This window comes from Schistocerca gregaria, chromosome 10 (genome assembly GCF_023897955.1).
Source record: "Schistocerca gregaria isolate iqSchGreg1 chromosome 10, iqSchGreg1.2, whole genome shotgun sequence".
Taxonomy (NCBI): domain Eukaryota; kingdom Metazoa; phylum Arthropoda; class Insecta; order Orthoptera; family Acrididae; genus Schistocerca; species Schistocerca gregaria.
In genome coordinates, this window is record NC_064929.1 from 202,439,600 (window position 1) to 202,462,866 (window position 23,267).

Here is a 23,267-nt window from a genome sequence, read left to right on the forward strand (position 1 = left end):
CTGGCTTTACTTCTCTACATAACTGCCCTGCAGACGTACACATTTATCACAACGCTGACGCCATGATTCCATGGCAGCGGCGAAGACTTCTTTAGGAATTTGTTTTGACCACTGGAAAATCGCTGAGGCAATACCAGAACAGCTGGTGAATGTGCGGCCACGGAGAGTGTCTTTCATTGTTGGAAAAAGCCAAAAGTCACTAGGAGCCAGGTCAGGTGAGTAGGGAGCATGAGGAATCACTTCAAAGTTGTTATCACGAAGAAACTGTTGCGTAACGTTAGCTCGATGTGCGGGTGCGTTGTATTGGTGAAACAGCACACGCGGAGCCCTTCCCGGACGTTTTTGTTGCAGTGCAGGAAGGAATTTGTTCTCCAAAACATTTTCGTAGGATGCACCTGTTACCGTAGTGCCCTTTGGAACGCAATGGATAAGGATTACGCCCTTGCTGTCCCAGAACGTGGACACCATCATTTTTTCAGCACTGGCGGTTACCCGAAATTTTTTTGGTTGTGGTGTATCTGTGTGCTTCCATTGAGCTGACTGGCGCTTTGTTTCTGGATTGAAAAATGGCATCCACGTCTCATCCATTGTCACAACCGATGAAAAGAAAGTCCCATTTGTGCTGTCGTTGCGCGTCAACATTGTTTGGCAACATGCCACACGGGCAGCCATGTGGTCGTCCGTCAGCATTCGTGGCACCCACCTGGATGACACTTTTCGCATTTTCAGGTCGTCATGCAGGATTGTGTGCACAGAACCTACAGAAATGCCAACTCTGGAGGCGATCTGTTCAACAGTCATTCGGCGATCCCCCAAAACAATTCTCTCCACTTTCTCGATCATGTCGTCAGACCGGCTTGTGCGAGCCCGAGGTTGTTTCGGTTTGTTGTCACACGATGTTCTGCCTTCATTAAACTGTCGCACCCACAAACGCACTTTTGACACATCCATAACTCCATTACCACATGTCTCCTTCAACTGCCGATGAATTGCAATTGGTTTCTCACCACGCAAATTCAGAAAACGAATGATTGCACGCTGTTCAAGTAAGGAAAACATTGCCGTTTTAAGTATTTAAAACAGATCTCATTCTCGCAGCTGGGGGTAAAATTCCATCTGCCGTACGGTGCTGCCATCTCTGGGACGTATTGACAATGAACACGGTCTCATTTTAAAACAATGCGCATGTTTCTATCTCTTTCCAGTCCAGAGAAAAAAATCGGAGGCCTTAGAACTTGAATGCACTTCATATTACTTAATGAATGCCCCTTGTAGTATTATCAATCACTCCAGACAAAAATATTTCTGGAAAAGATACAAAGCCAAAATAATGAATACCTGATGGCACTGTTTGGAAGGCATTATTCTCATATCCAACCAAAAGACATGGCTGAAAATGAAATTGGGTCCCTCTACCGTACTTTATGATGAGGTGGCAGAGGAACACACACACACACACACACACACACACACACACACACACACACACACACACACACAGAGAGAGAGAGAGAGAGAGAGAGAGAGAGAGAGAGAGAGAGAGAGAGAGAGAGAGAGAGAGAGAGGGGGGGGGGGGGGGGGAGAGAGAGAGAGAGAGAGAGAGATTTAACTTTTACAAGATTTCAGAGCCCGTGGCTCCTTGTCCTGGCAGAAGAGTTTAAGGGGAAGGAAGAGATGTACAGTTCAGAAAGGTCACCCAGAACACCAGGTCAGGTAGACTTAACTATACAGTCAGTCTCCCGTGACACTGGGTTTTGAGTGTCTTTTCTGAAGTGTACATATTTCCCTTAACCTCTCCAGTCCTTTTCCTTCACCCGTCTTCCTTCCCCTTCAGCTTTTCTGACAGGAGAGGGAGTCACTGGCTTTGAAAGCTTGTAAAAGTTTAATCCTTTTGTGTGTGCATGTTCTTCTGCCACAGCTGAGTGAGTAGATTTTTTATGTATCCATTTACATTATATCATCAGTAATTAATTATTTTTGTTGTTATACCTTATGATGAGTGTGAAAGTGCAATACGTTGATGATCAGCAGAGGTTTTGACAGATCCTCATAGCTGTTACATACACAATGTGAAATAAATTCTCACATGTGGTCTTTACCAACAAGCAATTAATGATGCACTACACAACAAAATACTTCAGAAGGTAGCACACAACCTCACACTAAAAGACAGAGTCATAGTTTAAGAACCCTTTACAGACAAAGAGACTAGCAGGTTTTGAGGGTCAGAGAGGAAAATGCTTGCTCCTGTTGGGCTTTGCACATGCTCAGAGTATTACTACTGGATTTGGCAAATGGCATATGGTATCGTGACTCAGGACCAAAGGAACTGAAAGAGGGAATTATAGTTCTTTTACCCAAAAAGGAAAACATTGTGAGCATAGAGCAGATAAGGCCTATCACATTCCTCAGGGCTGACTTCAAAATAATAATGTAATACCTACAGCTGTCGTTGTGATGTTCTTTATGACATGGCTACCAGTTTTGGTGCTTCAGTGCACCGTCTTCAGGCCTTAATTGATGCTGGGGGGTTAACTCCAATCATATACACAATTTACCAGCAGCCACCACCTATGAACTGGTTTTGAAAGACTACCTGTAATAGAAATGTTATGTCTCCAAACATCAACTACCCAAAGAATAATATGAGGATGGAAGGAGTTTTCGGGAAAAGCCGAGGGGTGTGTGAGTACTGTGCCACATTTGTGTGAAACATAATAACTGTTGCATTTACACTCGGAGATGCCATCAGCACAACTGCAGAAAGCAAAATCAAAGGTGGCTTATTCATCATTGACTTAGAAAAAGCTTTTGATCACATTAGCCACGAATACTTACCAGACACTTCACAAAATGGGTCACCAAGTTTGTTTGAAAAATTCATTAGGAAACTTACCACAACACATTCTCCTCCAATCCCAAAATTATCTCGGCCTCAACTTACGGTAACCTACTGTCCCCACACCCGACGGTTTCTGCTCCGTCCGTCCTGTCACCACCCCACCACTTGCCTCCTCTCTCCCCACTGTGTGCTGCTCTGTACAGTCAAACCCACCAGTGTTCTCGACTTCTCTTCACCTCTCCTTCCTACTGCCCATTTTCCCCACCCCCCAGCCCCCTCTCACTTCCCCACAGCCTCCTGATGCTCTGCCTGGCAGCCTTGTCCTGCCCTCTAGTTCCTGCATACTCCATTAGGCAGTGCTGACTTCTCTTCCCCTGTCCATACCTTGCTATCCCTTCTCTTACCGCACCCCGTTCTGAATTGCTACTTCTGTCCTATGCAACACAGTTGCATTCTGACCAGCGATAGCAGTCGCGTGCACACACACAAAATATGAGGAAATAATAAATAAGGCAAAAACTTCAAAATTTTGATGAGAATTTAAACTAGCAAAACCACATTTTGGAACTCATAAACCAAGTTCAGCCACATCTGCACTCAGAATCAGTGCAAATCTTGCAGAGAAAAGTTAGGGTCATTCCATGGTTACAGATGTAATATTTGTTCAATCGGTATTAAAGTATAAACAAGAAGAAAGTAACGGCAACAGTTAAAGCAGATGAACAATATACAATGAAGGTTTGCTGACAGGTTATTGTAACTCTCTGTTGGTAAGTAGTTTGTTTGTTTGCCTTGCTGTTTACATAACTGAAGTCACGGTAGTGTTGATATAAAATGTTAATTTGATCTTCATTTATTGGTGAGTTGTACTTCCCGGCTTTTATTTGAGTACCAGATTTTGGCTTTGACTTGAGTTCTGTTTTCTGATCTCTTCCTTTATGTGATTAATTAAAAGTGTTTAGCTGTTATGTCTCATCCTCACGAGATTAAGACCTCATTCTGTAACTGGTAGAGGCAGTGTGTCAATTTTTGAGTTTGGAATAGGCAGGATCTGTGCCATGTACCATACTTTACTTGTTACTGATACGTCTAGCATCTGCACTTCCTGAAGTAAATCCAGTTCCCTGTTAGAGTGAATTTTCAAGACAGCTGTTATTTTGTTTAATTATAATTAGCTTCTGAGCTGGAAGTCCAATCAGCTAGAGCCCAAGTGATTTACACACTGTGCCCATTTTGCACCAGTCCGTGCTGCAAATATGGCTGGTGCCTTGTCCAATGTTTAACAGAATTGTGTTCTTGTGTTGATCTCGACACCTGTCACAGTTGTTAAGTCTTTGAGAGTATACACTGACTTCGTGGCATCTTCAGGCAATGAGGCCATTGCACAGTTTCATATGTGTACATGATGCACGGCATCCTGTTATTTTGATGTGTTTTACCTCATATCTGAGACGCTAAGTTGACCAATACAACAATAGCACACATCACCATTGAGAGAGGACAACTTTGCTGGATTGACTGAGTAATAGAAACATCTTTGCTCAGGTGGTCAGTGAGTATGATCTTGAAGCTGCATGTTGTGGCACGGGGTGATTCGCTTTGCTCTCGGCCACAGTTTGGGGTTGCCGTTCATCCTGGTAGACAACTGGATGGTCATACCGATACAACAAGCTGAGCAGTGACTGCAGCAGAGCTGTATACAACATGGCTGCTTTCATAGGGAGCCAAGCCTCTGATGGGGTAGAATAAGCCTGTGACAGACATATGACCGCTGTGGCAAGGGGTCAGGATTGGGAGTGGTGTAGGGCTGGACGAGGTTGTTGTGTAAGTTGGATGGACAGTGGAACACTTCTTTAGGAGAAATGGGAACGATCTCTGGTAGGACGTCCCACATTTAAGGGCATGTTAATAGATAATCACAGCCCTGACAAAGGACGTGGTTCAGTTGATCCAGCCTGGGGTGGTATTGGTTGATGAAGGGGGTGCTCATCTATAGCTGGTTCTTGTGGGTAGTGGAAGGATTGTGGGTGTGAGGGGAAACGGCGTAGAAGACGTTTGCAGACTAGGTCTGAGGGAGGGGGGTTAATGCCTGTCTGTAAAGGTCTTTGTGTGACCTTCAGCATGTCGGGCAAGTGTGTTCTCATCACTGCAGATATGCCATCCCCACGTGGCCAGGCTGTACGGGGAGGATTTTTTGTGATGGAAATGGTAATAGCTGTTGAAATGCAGGTACTGTTGGTGGGATTAATGGTGGAAGACGTGAGGGTGGAGCCATCAGAAAGGAGGAAGTCAGTGACCTTGAAGGTGGTACTGGGTTGAGTAATGCAGATGGGAGAGATGTTGAGGTTGTCAAGTAATGAGGATAGGGTGCCTTAGTCCTGATCTGATATCTATCAAGATATTGCCAATGAGCCTGAATGAAACCAGGCGTGCAGGGTTCTGGGAGACTGGGAAGATTTGTTCTACAAGATTCGCATAGGAGGGTGCCATGTGGGTGCCTGTGGCTGTGCCATAGATTTGTTTGTATACCTTTCCTTCAAAGCAGGAGTAGAACTTTTTTCCAATTTGCTTTTAAATTTTACTTTACGAAATACATCTTGTGATGTGGATTAATGAATGTCACTTGTTCTTCTGGTACTGTAATTATGTTAATCACTGTTCCTTTTGAACTGCAGTGGATTATTTACAACAAACATTATGATCATATGGAACTACTAATAGCAGTAAACAGTGGCTATGTAGTAAACCCAAGGAGGCAGCAACATTTTCAAAGTAGCAACTTTCTTAGTACTATAGTCGATTAAATTTGAATGGTGTAAGTGTGACTAGCAAAAAGCACTATAGTGATAGTTTATTTGTTCTATATACAGGGTGTTTCAGGAGGAATGCCACATAATTTGTGAGGTTATTCCACAGGTGAAAATCCTATGAATACGTGTCTGATTTTCGATTGTTACACAACCGGATTGAGCACACATTGATGAATGGATATTAAGACAAGTGTGAATATTACTTACCAAAATGCTGTGTACCACTGCAGTGGACAGAATAACGGTGGGAAATATGACTGATCTATCCTGCAAGAGGTGTGTGTGTGTGTGTGGGGGGGGGGGGGGGGGGGGGGTTCTCCAACAGATGGCAGCACTGTGACATCACGTTGAGGCGAGAGCTTTAAGTGCACCCAGTGTGAAGTTGTGATTTGGGTCAGTGAGCAGTCACGAGGCCATTTACGTGTCGTACTTGAGTGTTGTTTAGTTGAGGAAGTCCATTGTGACTGTGAATACCAACATGCCACATACATTGATCTGTGCAAAGTAAGCAAACATGTTGTTTGTATACAGGTACTGTAATGACAGCGTCTGTGTGGCTGTGACAGAATAGCAGAGACGTTACTCTGATCGACAGGCACCCTGTGCCAGCGTATGTCCCAGGGTTGTTCAAAAATTACTTCAGTCTGGAACATTACCCTGTGTACACATTACATCAGTATGTGAGGCCGTCCAGTCAATCGAAGAAAAGGGGGGGGGGGGGGGGCGGAGACGACATTAGACATTACCCCGATGGTGCAACAAAGCCCCACCACCAGTACACAGCACATTAGCCGTCGGCTCAATATCACAAAAATGCAAGTGTGCCATACGTTACATTCTGATGGCTTGTACCAATTCCATTTGCAGCTTGTGCAATGTCTGCATCCAGGTGACTCAGTAAGCAGACAACAATTTTGTGAATGGTTGGCTGCACACAGAGACCTGCAATACACTTTATTTACAGATGAGGCTACATTTAAATGCAGTGGCATCTTGAACATCTGCAGTTTTCATACATGGCCAATGGAGAACCCAAGTGACACTAGAGGAACGAGATCCTGAGTTAGGTTCTCAGTTAATGTTTGGTACAGTATGATTGATGATCAGGTGACAGGGCCTGTGTTTCCTGATAGGAAAAAAAAAAAAAAAAACAAAAAAAAAAAACAAAAAAAACGTTTATTCTATGTATTTAACTTGAGGAATTTTGAATGATGATAATTGTTCAGCTTGATTGTACATTTTGAGTGCACATCATTATTGTACACTGCACATGGCCTAGGTTTGTTACTGCATTCTTCAGCAAATCTCAGTTTTAAATTTTTTAAATGAATTTATTCATAAAAAAGCAGCATCTGATCACAATAACTTTATCCCAACTGCCTTACAACAACTAAGAAATGACTGCTGCACTCCTTTGGCCCGACATCAGCCATTATATAGGTCGTTGACAGTACACTGTACTTTCGGCATTATTATAATACACCTTTTTTTGCAGATTGCAATGAAAAAAGGTTTTCCTGTGACATTGAGGTCAGCAGAGAATCCAAATATAATTTTAATCAACTGTTGTATGACTTGCAGAATTCTTCCATGCTAAATTTTGTAAAACAAATACCATTAACAATTAATAATACGGTATGCAATTTTTCATTAAAAATAAATAGGTATTTTAATTGCTCCAATAGTGGTGACTCTAATGCCAAAGCTGAACTATTTTACACAAAAGCATCGTTGTGATACAAACTGACGGCTAGTAAATTAAAGATTTTTTAAACTATGATTTTGTCATTTGACAAAATTCTATAAGTTACTTTGCACTGCAGTCTGATTATTACTGTTTGTGTTGTTAAACAGTGATTAGTGTAAGTTGGAAACTAAAACATGAAATTAAATTTATGTGTAACCTGCCCGGATAACCACACACATTAGCAACTAACTCGACAGGATTTGGGGAAGTTTGCCAGCCCCGGATTGAATCCACCTGATGCATTGACAAGGACTAGTGTTCCAGCCAGCTCAAATGTGGTTTTCAGGCAGTTTCTACTTTCAAGAAGGGGAGTACTGGGCCGGAACCCATGTCCTATGTCAGTGACACATTTTGCAAAGACTTCAAAAATGTTGTCACCATTTCATCACAAAGGATAACACTAGTCACAAAGAGATGGGATACACAAATCCATGTTGTGGAAGGGGGACAAGGGTGGAGGGGAGCGACAGGAAGGGATTTGGCCACCCTCTGTTGTTGACTTCGCCATATCGATATAAACGTGTGTGTGTGTGTGTTTTAATTAACTTTCCCACTATCTGATTTATGAAAGAAGTACATTATGTATCAAACTGAATCAACAGAGATTGGGTGTGGTGTGTAGTATGTATGGTGTCTGTTAAAATGAGATATCTAGGTTGATGATGAACAGTGCTTGGATTTAGTGAGATGCTCAACAGACACCAATACATGTATTTCGGAATGGACAGTCTACCAGTATTATGCAGATGTTTCGGTGTGCTTGATTAATAAACAACCTCTGCAGGTTAATAAAGACCAGTTTCTGTCCTTATATATGACAGTATAAAATCAAATCACAGATATGAGATAGGAACTTGGCAAGTGCAGCTTCATTATTCAGCAGCATGACTTACGTTACTTTTATAAAGTTGACCGTGTTATACAACTGTGACTCCTGGTAAATGTTATACTGAGCTAATAAAAAGTTAATAATCCACTATAATATTAATCACAAAATATTTATTGATTATTACTTTAGAAAAAAACATGAGATAGGAGCATCAGTCTGATCAAGGTATGGAAAATGGAAAATGCAAATAAAATTCCAGTTTATTAAAATAATTACTACAACACATAATATGCAGCATTCTATACTTAATAATGTTACACTTGGCCCAATTCCTAAATCGGCAGAAAATACAGAAATATTTCCTATCTGGTGAATGAAAATAATGATTTACTGACTCCTGATCACAGTCTAAATACTGGATGTGAATGTAAACACTGCTAAATATTGAGGTCAGCCTAATCATCAGTGTGATACACGGCAGACCTAATTAGTCACACTGTTACTAGACACATGCCTAGACGTAAGAAAAGGAAAATAGTAATGCCTCACTGCAGATTGCTGAGCGGGATGCATAAAGAAGAGCAATACGTGTTCGTCAAAAACAATCCAAAAAACATAGCTCGCTCTCTCAAAACTAATATTAGAGCCACTCTCAAGACAAAGTTCAATATCATGCACTCCTTCTCTTTAAATGATTGGCAACAGAATCATCAGACCACAGCTTGTCTTATATAAACAAATGCCAACTGCCTCTCCCAGTTCAGCACTGCCTGCACATACCAACTCACAATAACCTGCAATTCACATGAAAAACTGCTCTGCACTGACTAACTCATAACAACATCCACTGCACAGCACTGCAAGCCTGCTTAGGACTGCGCACATATAACAACAAATGGCTGACTACCTTAATGCAGCTGCTTCCATACAACTGACTCTTTTTTCCCTTGTTTGCATACAATGTACACACGTGGCACACCCCAACCCCTAAGTGTTCACTGACTGAAATGCTCACTTTAAAGATTGTCAGTGAAACCTAAATACGTCCCATGTAGTAGAGCATGTTGCCAGAAAATATACCGAACTAACTCTCCTGTAATTGATATGCAAAACAGACACCTCCCAAGTGCCCTAGTAGAGAAATGTGAGAATGGTAACTGACAGTGACTGCCCTCTTCCAGGTTCAGATTAAGGCAATGCCATCCTCAAAAGTTTCAGGAAAGAGCAGTAGTGTGCTGATAGATTGGAGTGTAGATTCAGGTCATGACATGTCTATGCATAGCTCAATCAGCAACAGAATTGCTGAAGCACCCAAGAGCCAGCTTTCTATTCCCGTTCCACCACGTATTTGTCACTGTTTAACAGAATTAAATTCCTGAACTTTTTATTTGTGCAGCATTAAGTGTACATTCTATGCTTTTTTGTACTTATTTATAAAATCACTAACACAATAATCTCTTTTGTGCAGGGGCAGTAACAAGAATACATAGGAAAAAAGCGACACACCACGCACTCAAGAGCAAGCGACGAAGGAAGAAAGTAGCTGCTTCAGATGAGCAGAAAGTGGACAAGAAACTGGGAGCTGTAGAAAAAAGAGCAGACAAAAATTTGGGAGCAGAGGGGAAGAGACCGCCCATACCCAAACGGAAGACTGCGCCAGGGCAGGAGAAAAAGAATATAACGGCGAAGAAACCCATGGCAGCTGACGACGATGGGTACACTCCGCTCGAAAATGTAACGAAGGTGGAGGAGGTGACAGCGGCAGAAATCCCCCCCGTACAGAAGACAACAGACTGCCAACGACGACAGTGTGCAGCAGTAATGACAGAAAAATGTCCGGGAACCGTTACGGACAACTCGCAAGTAGGAGGAGGCGTTTCCGGCTCCGTTTCACCGGCGGCAGGAGTGACCGACAGCAGGTCGCATCCAGTAGCCACCGAGAAGCCTTCACCGGAGAAGCGCCCGAAGCTAGAGAAACAGATGTCCGAAGTGACAGACAGGTCTGCAGTGCTGAGCAGGGATAAGAGGCGCTCCCTGCAATATGTTCCTAGGAGTAAGAAGAGCCAGACGTGTCACCAGCTGTCGGCAGAGGCCACCTCGACTGCAGAATGTCAGGAGGGCAAAGATTCCAAACGACAGTCTCTGGAGCACCCGCCACCGGCGACCGCAACTCGACCGGGAGCGGGAGATGACCTGCTGTCGCAGGTGGGTGCGTCTGGAAAATTGCAGGCGGCCGAAAAGCGAAGTGCGAGGGACCCCGAGAGGCAGGCTCCGGACTGCACGAGTTCGGCGGCAGTGGTGGGCGTCCCGTCCGGTCCGAGTGCAGGCGGAAAGAGACACACGCTGGGCCGACCGCTCAGCGTCGACAGCGACAGAAAGGAAGTGCGGGTATCGGCAGTGTCCGCACCCCAGAAGACGCCGGAGCTCGCGACATTCACCAGGCGGAATACACTCGGTAACATACCGACAGCTGCGGCCGAGAAATCGTCACTGCCTGTCGTGGAGAAGAGGCCGGCTGTGGAGAACCCTCCGGTGTTGGCCATAATACCGGACAGGCAGAGAGCCGCAGGAGACAGGAAGCGACCCCCGTCACCCTCTGACAGACGGAGAGGCCAGGACACTAAGAGGGGCAGTGCGGAGAGGAAGGGCGCCCACAGGACGCGGCACAAGGCAGAGGTCATCGACTACAGTGCCGACGCTACCCCGCCGACTGCCGCTCCCACAGCTACCGCCGTACCGGAGAGTGATCCAGTGAGCAAAGTCCAGAACTGGCTGATGTCGACGGAGCAGCCGGTACCGCGGTCACGCTCCACACCTGCCGGTAAGTGAACACAATTTCTATTTGCTGTCACATTACAGTTGTCAAATACAACCCTAAAGCAGAGGCTGACACCTGTAATCACAAATGAAACTGATAAAAAAATTTTGTATGAGGTCCACAAACATACCCTCTCTCCCCTCGTGTTTTGTATATAGTCACCTTTATTTTCCAACCTGTTATAATGTGGGTTGAGCATTTTTAAACACTCTACATTCATGTGTGCCAGTTGGGTTATCAACCATCACAGAATTAATATTTTCAACTCGTCATTATCTGGTTTGACTCTGTGTGGAATCTTAAAATCATTGAGGAGTAATCCATTCCATGGTGTGTAGGAAGAGATGATAACTGTGATGTCAGAAAAATATACCTACTTCATCTGTCCAAAAATGCATTTACAGGCATCATTTTTTGTACTTTGTACTGAGATAAGTAAGGCAGTCACCAGACTGGAGCTCAGTTCAAAAGCAGCAGTAACTTGAGCCTACTGGAAGTGTTGTACCACTGCCTTAATTTGACATTTGAACTGATTGAACCAGCCAGTTACAGGGGACCTCCTGTTTGGTGTGGTCTCTGAACCACAATGCAGCTTGTTACTTTTCACACTGATAAACACTGCCAGAGTTGAAAGAAGTGATAACTGATGGATAATAATTCTATACCCGGCCAGGGATCAAACCTCGGACTATTTCTTTTATAAGCTGGTACTTAACCACCAAACTACATTTTCGTACCACCTTCAACATAATTTCCAGTTATTCAGTTTCTCAATAAGAATTTTGTACTGTTTTCTCTGGAACAACTACAGAAATTTAAAAGCAGTTTGACTAATAGTGAAATAACAATTTTTCATTTGAACTTCCCACAGAGACTTCTGTCTTAACTCTGTACAAATGTACATAACGAAATTAAAAGTGGTAGGCGCAGTCTTCCATAAATCCACTACATTGCTGCTTTAGTTGTTTTTCACCTATTCCTGTCTACCTGTGGAATATCATACACTGAGGTGGTAAAAATCACGGGATATCTCTTAATAACGTGCCGGACCTCCTTTTGCCAGTGTTGTGCAGCAACTCGACACGCCACAGACTCGGTGAACTGTTGGAAGTCCCCTGCAGAAATATTGAGTCATGTTTCCTCCGTAGCATAACTGAAAAGTGTTGCCAGTGCAGGATAGTGTGCACAAACTGACATCTCGACTATGTCCCATAAATATTTGGTGGGATTCATGTCGAGTGATCTGGGTGGCCAATGTTCTTCAAATAAATTGTGAATAGTTGTGTCCTAAAGACATGACACATCGTTTTTTGGGAACATGAAGTCTATTAATAGCTACAAATTGTTTCCAAGTAGCCAAAGATAACAATTCCTTGTCAATGATCATTTCACTTGGACTGGATGCATTCCTTGTAAACACAGCCCACACCACAATGAAGCCACCACCAGCCTGCACAGTGTCTTGTTGACAACTTGGGTCCAATGCTTCGTGGGGTCTGCTTCATATTCAAACCTGACCATCAGTTCTTAGCAACTGAAATAGAGACTCGTCTGATCAGACCACAGCTTTTTAGTCATCTAGGGTCCAATCCCTCCCCCCATGAACCACAGACCTTCCCGTTGGTGGGGAGGCTTGCGTGCCTCAGCGATACAGATAGCCGTACCGTAGGTACAACCACAATGGAGGGGTATCTGTTGAGAGGCTAGACAAACGTGTGGTTCCTAAAGAGGGGCAGCAGCCTTTTCAGTAGTTGCAGGGGCAACAGTCTGGATGATTGACTGATCTGGCCTTGTAACAATAACCAAAACGGCCTTGCTGTGCTGGTACTGCGAACGGCTGAAAGCAAGGGGAAATCTTTCCCGAGGGCATGCAGCTTTACTGTATGATTAAATGATGATGGCGTCCTCTTGGGTAAAATATTCCGGAGGTAAAATAGTCCCCCATTCGGATCTCCGGACGGGGACTACCCAAGAGGATGTCGTTATCAGGATCGGAGCGTGGAATGTCAGATCCCTTAATCGGGCAGGTAGGTTAGAAAATTTAAAAAAGGAAATGGATAGGTTAAAGTTAGATATAGTGGGAATTAGTGAAGTTCGGTGGCAGGAGGAACAAGACTTCTGGTCAGGTGTCTACAGGGTGCAGGAGTAGCTTTAATAATGAATAGGAAAATAGGAATGTGGGTAAGCTACTACAAACAGCATAGTGAATGCATTATTGTGGCAAAGATAGATACGAAGCCCACACGTACTACAGTAGTACAAGTTTATATGCCAACTAGCTCTGCAGATGACGAAGAAATTGAAGAAATGTATGATTAAATAAAAGAAATTATTCAGATAGTGAAGGGAGATGAAAATTTAATAGTCATGGGTGACTGGAATTCGGTAGTAGGAAAAGTGAGAGAAGGAAACGTAGTAGGTGAATATGGACTGGGGCAAAGAAATGAAAGAGGAAGCCACTGCTGGCAGAATTTTGCACAGAGCACAACTTAATCATAGGTAACACTTGGTTCAAGAATCATAAAAGAAGGCTGTATACATGGAAGAACCCTGGAGATACTAAAAGATATCAGATAGATTATATAATGGTAAGACGAGATTTAGGAACCAGGTTTTAAACTGTAAGACATTTCCAGGGGCAGATGTGGACTCTGACCACAATCTATTGGTTATGACCTGTAGATTAAAACTGAAGAAACTGCAAAAAGGTGGGAATTTGCGATGGGACTTGGATAAATTGAAAGAACCAGAGATTGTACAGAGTTTCAGGGAGAGCATAAGGGAGCAATTGACAGGAATGGGGGAAAGAAATACAGTAGAAGAAGAATGGGTAGCTTTGAGGGATGAAGTAGTGAAGGCAGCAGAGGATCAAGTAGGTAAAAAGATGAGGGCTTGTAGAAATCCTTGGGTGACAGAAGAAATATTGAATTTAATTGATGAAAGGTGAAAATATAAAAATGCAGTAAATGAAGCAAGCAAAAAGGAATACAGATGTCTCAAAAATGAGATTGACAGGAAGTGCAAAATGCCTAAGCAGGGATGGCTAGAGGACAAATGTAAGGATGTAGAGGCTTATCTCACTAGGGGTAAGATAGATACTGCCTATAGGAAAATTAAAGAGACCTTTGGAGATAAGAGAACCACTTGCATGAACATCAAGAGCTCAGATGGAAACCCAGTTCTAAGCAAAGAAGAGAAAGCAGAAAGGTGGAAGGAGTATGTAGAGGGTCTATACAAGGGCGATGTACTTGACGGCAATATTATGGAATTGGAAGAGGATGTAGATGAAGATGAAATAGGAGATACGATACTGCACGTAGAGTTTGACAGAGCACTGAAAGACCTGTGTCGAAACAAGGCCCCCGGAGTAGACAACATTCCATTGGAACTACTGACGGCCTCGGGAGAGCCAGTCCTTACAAAACTCTACCATCTGGTGAGCAAGATGTATGAGACAGGCGAAATACCCTCAGACTTCAAGAAGAATATAATAATTCCAATCCCAAAGAAAGCAGGTGCTGACAGACGTGAAAATTACCGAACTATCAGTTTAATAAGTCACAGCTGCAAAATATTAACACGAATTCTTTGCAGACGAATGGAAAAACTAGTAGAAGCCGACCTCGGGGAAGATCAGTTTGGCTTCCATAGAAATGTTGGAACACGTGAGGCAATACTGACCCTACGACTTATCTTAGAAGAAAGATTAAGGAAAGGCAAACCTATGTTTATAGCATTTGTAGACTTAAAGAAAGCTTTTGACAATGTTGACTGGAATACTCTCTTTCAAATTCTGAAGGTGGCAGGGGTAAAATACAGGGAGCGAAAGGCTATTTACAATTTGTACAGAAACCAGATGGCAGTTATAAGAGTCAAGGGGCATGATAGGGAAGCAGCGATTGGGAAGGGAGTGAGACAGGGTTGTAGTCTCTCCCCGATGTTATTCAATCTGTATATTGATCAAGCAGTAAAGGAAACAAAAGAAAAATTTGGAGTAGGTATTAAAATCCATGGAGAAGAAATAAAAACTTTGAGGTTCGCCGATGACATCGTAATTCTGTCAGAGACAGCAAAGGACTTGGAAGAGCAGTTGAACGGAATGGATAGTGTCTTGAAAGGAGGATATGAAATGAACATCAACAAAAGCAAAACGAGGATAATGGAATGTAGTCGAATATTGTCAGGCGATGCTGACGGAATTAGATTAGGAAGTGAGACAGTTAAAGTAGTAAAGGAGCTTTGCTATTTGGGGAGCAAAATAACTGATAATGGTCGAAGTAGAGAGGATATAAAATGTAGACTGGCAATGGCAAGGAAAGCGTTTCTGAAGAAGAGAAATTTGTTAACATCGAGTATAGATTTAAGTGTCAGGAAGTCATTTCTGAAAGTATTTGTATGGAGTCTAGCCATGTATGGAAGTGAAACATGGACGATAAATAGTTTGGACAAGAAGAGAATAGAAGCTTTCGAAATGTGGTGCTACAGAAGAATGCTGAAGATTAAATGGGTAGATCACATAACTAATGAGGAAGTATTGAATAGGATTGGGGAGAAGAGAAGTTTGTGGCATAACTTAACTAGAAGAAGGGATCGGTTGGTAGGACATGTTCTGAGACATCAAGGGATCACCAATTTAGTATTGGAGGGCAGCGTGGAGGTTAAAAATGGTAGAGGGAGACCAAGAGATGACTACACTAAGCAGATTCAGAAGGATGTAGGTTGCAGTAGGTACTGGGAGATGAAGAAGCTTGCACAGGATTGAGTAGCATGGAGAGCTGCATTAAACCAGTCTCAGGACTGAAGACCACAACAACAACAACAACAGGGTCGAATCGATACAGCTGCGAATCCAGAAGTGCTAGGTGATGTCACAGTGTTAGAAAAGGCACTCGCGTCAGCTGTCTGCTGCCATTGCCCACTGGTGCCAAATTCTGCTGTACTGTCTTAACAGATACGTTCACCGTATATCCCACATTGATTTCTGCGGTTATTTCACACACTGTTGCTAGTCTGTTTGCAATGTCAACTCTGTGCAAATGTTGCCACTCTCAGTTGTTAAGTGAACGCAGCCAGCCACTGCGTATTCTGTGGTGAGAGGTAATGCCTGAAATTTGGTATTCTCGGCACACTTTTGACACTGTGGACTTCATAATATTGAATTCCCTAACGATTTCTGAAATGTAATGCCCCATGCATCAGATTCCAACTACCATTCCATGCTCAGTTTCAGTTAATCCCGTTATGTGACCATCAATGTCTCAGAAATGTTTTTAACACGATTCACCTGATGGCAAATGGCAGCTCTGCCAATGCACGGCCCTTTCATACCTCGTATATGTGATTGTACCACCATCGCCATCCCGTGACTTTTTTCTCCTCGGGAGGTTTGACGCACATTCGAGGCAGCTCTCAAGCTCACAGAGAATTTTCTGAGTTTCAAATTTTTGACACAACAATGGGCCATATTGTAATAGTGTCTACATCTACACATGTTCAATCCTAACACTGTAAAGTGATTGTCATAGGGTACCACATGTTACGGTTTCTTCCCATTCCCATCACCAATGGAGCTTGGGAAGACAGCTTAATTGCCCCCGAGTGTACTGCAGTTAGTCAATCTTACCTTCACATTCCCTACAGAAGTGATACATAGGAGATCTAAGAATATCTATAGATAGGTTAATACTGATTTTTTAAAAATTTTACGTGTACTTTTTTTGTGGGATTGTTTGTTTCTACATCTATACTCCACAAGCCACCTTTGTGGTGTGTGGTGGAAGATACCTCTGTCGCTTCCTCCCTTTCCTATTCCAGTCACAAACAGTTCACAGGAAGGAAGATAGCTGCTAAACCTCCAGTTGGGCTCGACTCTCGAATGTCCTTTTAGGAGATATATGTAGGAGGAAGGCATTACATTGGTCAATTCTCCTAGGAGTGTATACTCTTGGAACTTTAAACAGTAAACCACCTGTGAAGCAGTGTCTGCCACTGGAGTCGGTTGCTCTTCACCGTGACTTTTATGTACTTACTAAATGAACCTGTGACAAAATGTAGTACTAATGTTTGGATCTGTGGTTTCCTCCATTGATACTACCTGGTGTGGATCCCACACTGACAAGCAATATTCGAATACTGGTCAAATGATGGTTTTATAAGCTACCTCCTCTGTTGATGCACTGTGCTCTCTGAAGCTGTATCCACACTGGATGTGCCTTACAGTGCTGCAATGCGCACAAACACATGGCACAGAGCAGTGCAAAACGTTGCACATTTGGGGGTAATTGCGCATAATGGAGCAGTGTGTCAGTAGGACTGCAGCAGTGTTCCAGTATGCATGCACATGTGTGTGTGTAAAAAAAAAAAAAAAAAAAAAAAAAAAAAAGCCTCAGCTGTGATTAATTCTGCAGGGTCGTTCCACTTAATATATATTCTAGGTGGGATGCAGATGCCATTTGGAAGCCATATTTGTGGTAGAATGACTGCATTTTGCCAATGAGTCACACTCTGCCACCTGCCTTACCTACAGCTGATCTTTCCGTTTTGTATCATCACAAATTGTTACATGCAGGTATTTGTTGGAGTTGACTGATTCTATTGTGAATCATTGGTACTGTAGTCATTGCATACTACACTTGATAGTTTTGTGAAATGCACAATTTTACGTTTCTGTACATTTAAAGCGAGTTTGCAATCTATGCACTACTTTGAAATCTTCTCTCAAACTGATACAAATTTCCTCAGATTTTTTATGAAAGTACTTCATTATTGATAAATACATCATCTGCAGAAGTCTGAGGTTGCTACCAATAATATCTATTGTGTTATTAACATTTTCTGGAGCACACCTGAAGCTACTTCTACTTCTGTTGATGACTCTCCATCGGAGATAAAATGCTACAGTATGCCGACCAAGAAATTCCCGACCCCCTTACATCTACACAACTATTGTGCAATTAACTTAGTGACTGCCAGAGGTTCATCAAACCACTCTCTCTACTCTTAAATAACGCACATGGGAAAAAAAAAACAAAAAAAACACTTCAATCCTTCTGAGTGAGCTCTGATTTCTCTTATTTTATTACGATGATCATTTCTCCCCATGAAAGTGGGTGCCAACAAAATATTTTTGCATTTGGTAGAGAAAGTTGTAACTTGAAATTTCTTGAGAAGATCTCACCACAACAAAAAAATGCCTTTGTTTTAATGACTGACACTCCAACTCGCATGACATATATGTGACACTCTCTTCCCTGTTTCACAAAAGTCAAAATGATCTGTTCCCATTTGTACTTTTTCAATGTCCTCCATCAGTCCAATCTGGTGAGGATCTCACACTGTGCAGCAGTACCCTGGAAGAGGATGGACAAGCTTGTAGGCAGGCTCTTTATAGGATTTGTTGAATCTTCTAAGTACTCTGTCAATAAAATGCAGTCTTTGGTTTTCCTTCCCCACAACATAATTGTTATATGTAGATATTTAGTTGAATTGACAGCCTCTAGATTTGTGTGATTTATTGCGTATCTGAAATTTATCTGGTTCCTTTTAGTACTCACGTGGGTGATGTCACACTTGCCATTATTTAGTAAATTTACTGTATTTCTTGCCTGAAACATTTTGCAAATTTGTTTCGATCTTGTGATGAATTTACTAGATGACTAATGATAGTATCATCTGCAAACAATCTAAGAAGGATGCTCATATTTTCTCCTGAATCATTTATATAGATTATTTAATTGGATAGCTGCCACTGGCTCCGACAGCTTGGCAATCATAAGTCTTTTGTGTGTGTGTGATTTCTGTCGCTGACTGGTGAATAGATTTTTTATCTATCCAATTAAATAACACACAATCTGATTAGAAGCTGACTGTGAGGAATAGTATCAACAGCCTTCCGGAAATCCAGAAATGTGGAACCAATTTTGTCTGATACGTCACGTAATAATACTTTTGTTAATAAATACTGGGATGGTATGAAGTCATATGCTCTCCACGTGTCAAGAAATATGGCCTCTTCCTAATTTCTGGAATCCATAGCTTTCAGATGTCATGTGAGAAGAGCACAAGTGGGATTTTGCACAATCTATGTTTTCAGAATACGTGCTGGATTTCTGTTCGAGATACCTCCTCATGTTGGAGCTCAGACCATCTTCTAATGGACTTGTGCTGGGAACAGGGGTTTTCTTTGCCCCCCTCCCTTTCAAAACAAAACACACATTTTATATTATGGTTAAAATGGGAGCTAACTTGGCTGAAAATTCTGTATATTATATGACAGGGATCCATAGGGCCCTGTAGCCTTGTTTAATTTTACACTCTGTGTAACAGTGGACAAGTTCCTCACAGTGTAATTTATTTCAGCAATTTCAACTGTTTCTCAATTTCGCTTACACTAAGGCCTGTATCGTTCACCTTTGCAGTTGCATGAGAATTAAACTGGGACAGTTTTTCTGAATCTTGCTTAGTAAATGTAACAATATGAGAGAAGGAAAGTTGCTACTCACCATATAGCAGAGATGCTGAGTTGTGATAGGCACAATAAAAAGATTCACACAATCATAGCTTTTGGCCATTAAGGCCTTTGTCAGCAGTAGACACACACGTACACATACACACACTCACGCAAGCGCAACATGCACACATGTCTGCAGTCTCAGAGAGCTGCAACTACACTGCACTACAGACCTCCGCTTTCTTATACACCTATTATGCAGTAATCTTTTTTTACAAGTTTGTTTACGGTGACTGTATATTATGGAGGTTCCCTCCCATTATGAACTGTTCTACGGGGTACATAGAATTCCAGTGCATGGTGAACTATACTTTTAAACTTGTGCCAGAGTTCTTTCACACACTCCTGCCTTGTGCTAAATGTTCGAAGTTCCTCATTGAGATATAACGCTACTGATTTTTTTATCTAGTTTACTGAACATATATATTTGTCTGCCTGTTTTAGTTGTTCTTTTTTACTTTGGTAATTACTGTTGCCACAACCGCAACATCCTCAAAAGAGATCAGGTCTATTTGTTGCCATTACATGCTATATATTTCCATCATGAGTCTGGTTCCTAACTATCTGTTCTAGATAGTTTTCAGAGAAGGCATTTAGCAAAGTTTCACAGGACGTCTTATCATGCCCACCACTAACAAAACTGTGATTTTTGCAATTAATTGTTGGATGATTAAAGTCTCCACTGATGATTGCAGTGTTATTGGGAAATTTACATACAAGTGAAATGAGGTTGTCTCCAAAGTTTTCAGTTACATCAGGAGATGAGTCTGATAGGCGATAGAAGGATTCAATCATCATTTTATGTCCACCCTTGATACTGAATCTTGCTCACACAATCTCAACTGCAACTTGATTTATATCTCAGTGGATTTAAGTTTCTTGTTTACTGCAACAGATACACCACCTTCATTTCTCAATTGCCTATACTTTTGATATACATTTACATTTTCCCCAAAAATCTCGCTGATATCAATTCAGCTTTCAACCAGATTTCTGTACCTGATATTATGTGAGCTTCACTGCTTTTTTATGAATACTACAAGCCCTGGGATTTTGTTGCGAATGCTTCAGCAATTTACCATTAGAATTTTAATACTCTCACCTGCGGGAGGCATTTCTTTCAATATTACATTGCTACTTGTGGGTTCCCTACAGCTCTTGTTATCTAGATTGGATGGAAAATTGCCAATCTAAAAAACCCATGTGTGCATCCCACATACAGTCAGCGAAATTTAGAAGAATTTGAACTTAGCTTTTTAATGTTCCATTTGTGCACTCTCACATACACTAAACATCATGTAAAACTTTTTGTGCACTTTAAACATCAAAAATATCTTATCTAAACAAAACAGTTACAAAGATTTTCTTAAAAGTAGTCCACAGAGATAACATTATAGACCTATAATGTTATATCTGTGGACTACTTGTAAGAAAATCTTTGTAACAGTTTTGTTTATACAAGATATTTGCGATTTTAAAAGTGTACAGCAATTTGTGCGTAATGTTTAGTGTGTGTGAGACCCTGCACAAAAGGATCATTAGAAAACTAAGACAAATTGTTCTAAATTTTGCTACTAACTTTACCAAAAGAATCGATAACCAATTAAAAAATCACGTGTTTCTTATATATTGCAGTAAAAGTCAACAAAATAAAGCAGACTCTCACACACTGATAACATCAATAGAACTATGCTTAACACACACAAAAAACACACTTGAAAATGGGAATCATTTCCCGAAACACGTCAAGTGAAAGTAAATAAAGAAAAAACGTGACTGTTTATAAATAAATCTTCTGCTACCAAACATATTGTACCGTCATTCCCTGTACGTCTGAATTGCAGACGATTAACAGATGCCAAACCTTTTGCATCTGCCTCCTCTTGACCCCAGGTTAAACAGGTGAATTGAGTGCCACTGATTCAGTTTTAGTTTGAGATGGCTAGAATACACATACAAATGCATTTGCACACACAGCTGTACAGTTACAATGTGTCAACTTAACCCTGCCCCACATGCTTTTCCTTAAATGCCACCTAAGCCACAGAATCCCCCCCCCCTCCCCCCCTCAACTACCTAACCAAAAAGTTCCCTTCTCTGGGAGCCACGCCTCCTTTCACAGTGACCAATTACCATATTTTTGCCAATCTGAGTCCCTCACCAACCTGATATTACAGGAAAAATTCTGCAAGATGCAGTTTTACTGACACCTCATATTGGAATATCACTACTTGTTAACACCTGTCCTGTCCCCATTGAAACACTTTGTAGCACCCAGAGTCAACCTTGCCGACCTTTTCTATCTGCCACCCCTGCCCCCCCACCCCCGATATCCCACAAAACCCACAACCTAAACAAATCCAAAACACTGCTGGCAACATGTCCACCCAAAACTTCAATCTGATGAAAGTATCAGCTGTATCCAGAGGCCTTACCTTCCACATCACACCCGAGATAAATCGTGCCTGTTCACTACAGTGGAAACACTTCTTCACTACTGATCCTTTCACTGAAGCCAAACTGAATGCCAACATTGAAACTTGCCTCTCCCTGTTCATAGCACCACGCAACCTTGATCCTCCCTTCATCCTAAAAGACCACCTTGTGCCCCCTTTTCAATAATTTCTTACCTCCAGCTTGGCCTTACCAGCTCCATCCCCATCTACTTAAATTTGCAAGCCACCATATACTTAAATTTGCAAGCCACCATATGCTGTATGCATAGAGGTTATCCTTTAACACTACTAGTCATTTCGTTCACTGTTCCACTCAAAAAACGAGAGGGGAAAATCAGTTGTCTATACCAACTGTGGATATAAAATAATGGGACTGATGCTGTCATTAGAGTAAGTACACATGTGCCAAGGATGAATTACCAATAGTTGTGAATCCTTCTCAGTAAAATGCAGAATGTCTTGTGTTGGTAGACAAATAAGTGCAGCTGTGGCCTTCGTTTGTGTAAGAGCTGTTTTGGCAGAAAAATGATAAGTTTAATAATACAGCAGTGAACTGGCATGAAGTTTCACATGAAACTTGGAAAACTTGCTCCTGAAACCTATCTGGTTCTAAAAGAAGTGTATGGCAGAAGAATGTTTACCTCAAACATGAGTTTTTAAGTAGTCGAACGTTCCCCAGTTGGCTGAGATGGTGGTGGTGGTGACGACGACGACGACGATGACAACTCACATCTGGTGCATCCTTAGACATGAAAGACAGATGAAAATATAGAAAAAGTAGGTAAACTGATTTGATCTGACCACTGGTGGGGTATTTTATCAATTTCTGGAACTGTAGGAATTCATAAAAAATGCAGAAGGCAAATTTTATATACCAATTTAACATGAGAAAATTATTTGCAAAAGTGGTGCCAAAAATTCTCATGATCAAACAAAAATAAGTTTGTGAAAAAGTTTGTACTGACACTTTGAATACCATTGAAAATGATTGTAATTCCTTGGAAAGTGTGATAACATGTGATGAATCTTGGTTTTTCACTTATGATCCAGATGCACTAGAAGATTCCAACTTCACCGAGAGTGAGAAAGGCTTGAATGAGCAAATCACGGTTCGAAGTGATGATGATTTTTCTTTTTTCCAATATTCATGTAATTGAGTATCTTCACTGGGTTCCTGAAGGTCTACCTGTTAATCAGAATTACTGCCTGCTGAACTCCATGAGAAAATAAGAAAAAAATGGCGTGAATAATGAATT

The 23,267-nt window shown here is 41.8% G+C and overlaps 1 protein-coding gene across 1 annotated transcript in view; it reads left to right on the forward strand.

Annotated features, from left to right (window-relative positions):
- Positions 1-23,267, forward strand: part of LOC126293640 (uncharacterized) — a 759,104-nt gene that overhangs the window by 730,754 nt on the left and 5,083 nt on the right. Inside the window, exon 17 of the mRNA XM_049986916.1 lies at positions 9,697-11,049. Within this exon, the coding sequence (XP_049842873.1) occupies positions 9,697-11,049 (1,353 nt within the window). The remainder of the gene's footprint in view (positions 1-9,696; positions 11,050-23,267) is intronic.